The sequence below is a fragment of the Coenobita brevimanus genome, chromosome 17 (genome assembly GCF_032717465.1).
Source record: "Coenobita brevimanus isolate Jiangsu-jjx chromosome 17, ASM3271746v2, whole genome shotgun sequence".
In the NCBI taxonomy this organism is placed as follows: domain Eukaryota; kingdom Metazoa; phylum Arthropoda; class Malacostraca; order Decapoda; family Coenobitidae; genus Coenobita; species Coenobita brevimanus.
The window spans coordinates 1,542,501-1,550,000 of NC_136970.1; the positions used below are offsets into that span (position 1 = coordinate 1,542,501).

The 7,500-nt window shown below is 38.3% G+C and overlaps 1 protein-coding gene across 1 annotated transcript in view; it reads left to right on the forward strand.

Annotated features, from left to right (window-relative positions):
• The window catches only part of LOC145391178 (uncharacterized), a 56,460-nt gene that overhangs the window by 48,561 nt on the left and 399 nt on the right, over positions 1-7,500 (forward strand). The window contains exons 3-4 of the mRNA XM_080265858.1: positions 5,295-5,369; positions 6,341-6,477. Coding sequence (XP_080121984.1) covers positions 5,295-5,369; positions 6,341-6,477 — 212 coding nt within the window. The remainder of the gene's footprint in view (positions 1-5,294; positions 5,370-6,340; positions 6,478-7,500) is intronic.

Here is a 7,500-nt window from a genome sequence, read left to right on the forward strand (position 1 = left end):
ATCTAGTAGTGGCCTTACTTGACCACACCCCCTTCTCTCTCTCTCTCTCTCTCACACACACATTTCCTGGAAGCATAATTCTCTCTCTCTCTGTCACATTTCCTGGAAGCATAATTCTCTCTCTCTCTCTCTCTCTCTCTCTCACACACACACACACACACACACACACACACACACACACACACACACACACATTTCCTGGAAGCATAATTCTCTCTCTCTCTCTCTCTCTCTCTCTCTCATCTAAGGTATATATCTACCTATGTATCAGTCAGTCTATCTATCTGTATCTATCCACCTGTCTGTCTACTGCCGCTACCTACCTTTCTTTTCTCTCTCTCTCTCTCTCTCTCTCTCTCTCTCTCTCTCTCTCTCTCTCTCTCTCTCAGCCCCTTTCACTCACCTACTCCTTCAGACACTTCCATATTCGTACATAGCCAGCATGAGTAAGGGTAATATTTGGCTGTCACTCTCCCCGTGAATATATTTATAGAGACGGGGGCTTGGATATACGCAACGACAGATAAATGGCCAGTGTAGTAAGAGATTTAGATAGATGGACAGATAGATGGATAGATAGATAGATATGGTTGTACTAAAAAACAGATGGACGAGTAGAATGATAAATTTGAGAGAGAGAGAGAGAGAGAGAGAGAGAGAGAGAGAGAGAGAGAGAGAGAGAGAGAGAGAGAGGCGTGGGGGCAGAGAAAACGGAAGAATCACAAGAAAAACACACACAACAAACACACGCCGCGTCGCCTCTTATTTACACAAACAAGATAAACAAACAACAACAACAAAAGCAAACAGACAGACAGACAGACAGATAGATACATAAAGAAACAGACGAAAGTAGAGAGATAGAGGCGGAGAGAGATAGAGATTGATTTAGACAGAGGAAGATAATAGATAGACAGATAGATAGATAGATATAGACTGACTGATAGATCTATTTTTAAGTCGAATATCATAAGGTCGACATTATGGACGACTTAAATTCTTTACGGTCGAATATAAGGCTGAATATTCGACGTCTAGGAAGATAAGTATTCTGTAAGGTTGAATATTTGGTGGAATATTTATCAGGTCGAATATTGATGAGGTCGAATACTGATACGGTCGAATATTGATATGGTCGAATATTTACCAGGTCGAATACTGATACGGTCGAATATTGATATGGTCGAATATTTACCAGGTCGAATACTGATTCGGTCGAATATTTATCAGGTCGAATACTGATACGGTCGAATACTGATATGGTCGAATATTTATCAGGTCGAGTATTGATACGGTCGAATACTGATACGGTCGAATATTTATCAGGTCGAGTATTGATACGGTCGAATATTTACCAGGTCGAATATTGATACGGTCGAATATTTACCAGGTCGAATACTGATACGGTCGAATATTTACCAGGTCGAATACTGATACGGTCGAATATTTACCAGGTCGAATACTGATACGGTCGAATATTTACCAGGTCGAATATTTATGGAAGATCGAGGTCGACAAGGGAGGCGACTCAATATAAACAAATATGCCAGACACGCGGGTTATCCTATCCCATCTACTCCGTCTACTGGGAGGATGGTGGTAGGTGTGGTGTGGTGTGGTGTGGCGTGGTGTGGTGTGGTGTGGCGTGGTGTGGCGTGGTGGTGTGGTGTGGTGTAGTGTGGTGTGGTGTGGTGTAGTGTGGTGTGGTGGTGTAGTGTGGTGTGGTGTGGTGTGGTGTAATGTAGTGGTGTAGTGTGGTGTGGTGTGATGTGGTGTAGTGTGGTGTGGTGTAATGTAGTGGTGTAGTGTGGTGTGGTGTGGTAATGGTGGTGTGTGGTGTGGTGTGGTGGTAAAGTTGTAGTATAATAACAATAACCACTACTACTACAAGTGGTGGTGGTGGTGGTAGTGCGGTAGTTAGCAGTAGTAGTGCGGTAGTTAGTAGTAGTAGTAGTAGTGGTGGTGGTGGTGGAAGTAGTGGTAATATAACGATAATAATGATAGTAGTAGTAGAAGTAGTAGTAGTAGTAGAAGTAGTAGTAGTAAACAATAATAATGATAGCTGTGGTATAACAGCAATAATAGTAGTAGTAGTAGTAGTAACAATAAAAATAAAAATGACAGTAGTAGTAGTATAACATTAGTAGTAGTGGTATTAATAACAGTAGTAGTAGTAGTGGTATATAAGAAAATGAAATGTAATATGCAAAATAAATCGCTAAGGAAGAGGTGTTACGAAAATTATCTAAAATATGGACTTTGCCATCGGATTGAAGGGGTTGAAAAGATACATCTATCTATCCATCTATTTGTCTATCTATCTATTGCCAGACGTCTTTATCTCGTAATGGGTGGCCACAAAAAATCGCCTACATGTCGCCCTGTCCTGTCATTTGGCTGCCCTTCCTCCAACTCACACCTATCTCCACTCCATCCCTCCATCTCATCCTTGGCTTCCCCCTCCACCTCACACAGCCTACTCTTCTAGTCAATCTTGCTTAAAATCACATGAGAATAATTCGTTATTGGCAAAATAAATAAATAAACAATAATAATAATAATGAATAATAATAAATAGCAATAAAAGACGTGCGTATGCCAATAAAAACTCGAGAGAATATCTTAATCAAAATGACGCCTGGTTGGTAGGCCTACGTTGCCATGGCGACCGCTCCACATCACCTTGCTCTCCTCCCAGCGCTCAACCACGCGTATATTATTTAAAGCCATTTTCACACCAACTTTACCACTAATACCAATCCATACCAAGCCCGGGGCACCTATGGATTAAAATTGGCCTTTGGGATGTCCTACCAATGATTAAGTACGATGTGGTATGGCAAGCGATCACATTACAATATACCAACATCGTGCATACTGTTTTTAGCAACTTTCACACCAATCTCTCCACTCCTACCAATCCATACCAAGCAGAAGGTACTCACACATTATTCTGGTCCTCTGGGATGTCCTACCAAAGCTCAGGGTCGATGTGGTAGCGCAAAATACGATTACAATAACATCCAACATTTGAATTTCTCCGTGCTCATTCATGTGTAATCAACTTTTAAACTATCTTCACACCAATTTCGCCATTAATACAAATCCATACCAAGCCAAGGGTACTTACACATTATTCTGGTCCTGTGGGGTGTCCGACCAAGGCCTGGAAACGGCGTGATACCAAAATTTGTCACAAAACACATTCAAAACGACATTACGCCATCTTGTCTCGCCAGTGCTACCAACGTTACCGATGACAAAAACAATTCACTTGATACTCTGCGTCCTTTACCGAATCTTGCTATTTATTATTATCAGTTTCGCTATCAACGTCATATTTATACTCAAACTAATATTTTCAGGCATCATACTTGCTTATTATCAACAATCTAGCCTAGTAAATGCGAATCAAGCGGTCTGAACATTCTAAATTAGCGTGTTACTACTGTCACCCGCTATTAACAGCATTACATTCATACTAGACATTTCACGCATCAGATTTACTTATTATCATCAGCAAATACATAAAACCAGAACATGTTAACGCAATCAGCCTACCTCAACCTAACCCTCACCACAATCTATATATAGTCTCGCGTACGAAGTTGCCAAGTTAAGCGTTTTTACCCTAGCAAAAGGAAATACAGCAATTCTACACAATAATCAAGAGACATGAAGCTGAAAAAGAAAATGCGTAATATTTGAGAGTTGCAAAGTCAGCGTACTTCTGTCGGTAACGGAGAAATACAATCCTACAATTAATGAAGACATGCTAAACTCGGAAAAAACTTGGGCGTTTGGCTACACCCACGAATTTATAACCGCTAACTGTATGTAACTGTATTTGCTAAAGACGGTGTGTAGCAAGAGTAAGACCCACCACCTTCTCTTGTTGGGTAAGTACTCAGTATACCTTTTACGACAATAAATATTTCAATTCATACCAAATCAACATCCGGTAGAGTACATAGTTGCCAAGTTAGCATATTTTACTGACAGCAAGAAGAAATTATCACTTTTCCATAGATATTCCACAGATGTGAAACTTGTTTAACCCGCTTAATCGGCCCTTTAGTAAAATAGCAACAAGAATATTTTGACGCCACAACACAGATGCTATACATTTTTTTGTTCATTATATCAATATTTTTTTTTCTGAAACGCATACCTGTTGAACGATTATTTAATTTTTATATTCTTTTTTACCTTCTGGGACTTCAGTTATTGTAAAGTTCTGAAGACCGTTTGTACTCTAACTTGTCCCAGATATTAGACCTATTTATTTATCAAATTTTGTTTCTACACTTTTCCTTCTCTCTCTCTCTCTCTCTCTCTCTCTCTCTCTCTCTCTCTCTCTCCAGCATACCAAACCCTATAAGACAAAGGCTCTCTCTCTCTCTCTCTCTCTCTCTCCCATACCAAACCCTATGAAGACAAGGGCTCTCTCTCTCTCTCTCTCTCTCTCTCATCAACACTGAGGACTGAATAGAGGAAAGAGGCAGACAGAATAGATACAAACAGATAGATAAAAATATAGGACAAAACCGATAGACAAACTAGATAGACAGATAGATGGACAGATAGATAAATAGATATAGACAGACAGACAGACACAGCAAGGAAGGGTGAAGAAATATGAACTAAAGATAAGAATATTAATAAATCATAAATCAGTATATATAATAGATAGATAGATGGATAGACAGATGGATCCAGGAATTAGATAGATGAATATATGGATAGGCAGATAGATAGATAGATATAAAACACACACACATAAAACACACACACACACACACACACACACACACACACACATAAAACACACACACACACATAAAACACACACACACGCACACACACAGATATCACACACACACACACACACACACACACACACACACACACACACACAATTTTTTAATGGGGCTTTCCGACCAAAAACAGAATCGGCTTTACTTATTAGAGAAAATTTTTACGATGTACGAAAACTCTCTCTCTCTCTCTCTCTCTCTCTCTAACTCTTCCATATATTTCTTACGTATTATATGCTTATTTATCTATGTATATATTTACATTTCAGTTTACGTTAGTCTATATATTTATCTATTATCTATCAATCTATCTATCTATCCATCCCCCTATCTACATTTATATACCTACCAAATGTAATTATATTTATCTCTTGTCTAACTCTTTCTGTCTCCCCACTTTCTCATTTTCTCCACTCTCCTAATCTCCCCAGCCGCTCTCTCTCACTTTCTCTAATCTCTCTCTTTATTTTCTCACAGTTCCGAGACGAGCCAATTCTGAAATGGAGCCCCACTTACTTCGGCACACCCAATATGTATTATGACCAGAAGCGGGTGAGTGTAATAATAATAATAATAACAATAATAATAATAATAATAGTGGTGGTGGTGGTAGTGGTGGTGATGATGATGATGATGATGATGGTGGTGGTGATAGTAGTAGTAATAGTAGTAGTAATTAATAATAATAATAATAATAATAATAATGATGATGACTGCAACGTTAGTAACAATGATAGTAGTAGCTGCAGTAATAGTAATAGTAGCAGCAGTAACCTAACCCAACCTAACCTAACCCAACCCAACCCAACCCAACCTCACCTAACCAATTATTCTAACTCTTCTAACAACATTCTACCTTCTCTAACAACATTCTAACTTCTCAAACATTCTAACTCTTCTAACACGTCTAACTTCTCTAACAACATTCTAACTCTTCTAATGACATTCTAAACTCATTCTAACAAATTCTAACTCTTCTAACAGTCTAAGTTTTCTAACAACATTCTAACTTTTCTAACATTCTAACTCATGCTAACAACATTCTAACTTCTCTAACAACATTCTAACTTTTCTAACATTCTACCTCTTCTAATAACATTCTAACTTCTCTAACAACATTCTAACTCATTCTAACTTCTTTAACAACATTCTAACTCATTCTAAGAACATTCTAACTCATTCTAACAACATTCTAACTCATTCTAACATTCTAACTCATTCTAATTTTTCTAACATTCTAACTTCTCTAATAACATTCTGACTCTTCCAACAACATTCTAACTCATTCTAATATTTTAACTCATTCTAATTTTTCTAACATTCTAACTTCTCTAATAACATTCTGACTCTTCTAACAACATTCTAACTCATTCTGACTTTTCTAACAACATTCTAACTCTTCTAACAACACTTTAACTCTTTCTAACAACACTAACTTCTCTAACAACACTCTAACTTCTCTAACAACACTCTAACTCATTCTAACAACATTCTAACTCATTCTAACACTTTCTAACCCACAGGAGGCCAGCGGGTGTGGGCGTGAGAATTCGCTGTGTGCCTATGTTAGTTCGACCACGGGGCAATATATGACTGTGCGTTGCTGCGGCGCACTCCAGTGTCTCAATACTGGATCCTCGTACACCTGTGCCGACCCCAAGTGAGACAGATAGATAGATAGATAGATAGATAGACAGGTGGATAGATAGATAGACAGGTGGATAGATAGATACAGTAGGTGGATAGATAGATAGACAGGTGGATAGATAGATAGACAGGTGGACAGATAGATACAGTAGGTGGATAGATAGATAGACAGGTGGATAGATAGATACAGTAGGTGGATAGATAGATAGACAGGTGGATAGATAGATACAGTAGGTGGATAGATAGATAGACAGGTGGATAGATAGATACAGTAGGTGGATAGATAGATACAGGTGGATAGATAGATAGATGGATATACAAAACTAGATGACCCTGAGTGAGGGATAGATAGATAGATAGATAGGTAGGTAGGTAGACAGATAAATAGACTGATAGATAGATAGGTAGATAGACTGATAGATGGATATACAGAGAGATGACCCTTAGTGAGATAGATAGATAGATAGGTAGATAAATAGACTGATAGATAGATAGATGGATAGACAGATGGATGAATATAGACAGATGACCCTGAGTGAGAGAGAGAGAGAGAGAGAGAGAGAGAGAGAGAGAGAGAGAGAGAGATACGAGTATAGATAGATACGAGTAGATAGGTAGATAGATACGAGTAGATAGATAGATAGATACGAGTAGATAGATAGATAGATATGAGTAGATAGACAGATAGATACGAGTAGATAGATACGAGTAGATAGGTAGATAGATACAGTAGATAGACAGATAGATACGAGTAGATAGATAGATACGAGTAGATAGATACGAGTAGATAGGTAGATACAGTACATAGGTAGATAGATACGAGTAGATAGATAGATAGATACGAGTAGATAGGTAGATAGATACAGTAGGTGGATAGATAGATGGATGTAGAGACATGACCCTACGCGAGTGAGGGATAGATAGACAGGTAGGTAGATAGATAAATACTGATAGATAGATAGACAGATAGATAGATGGATGGATGGAGAGAGAAAGTTCATAGGTAGACAGACTATGTGGGTATAAACACCTTTTT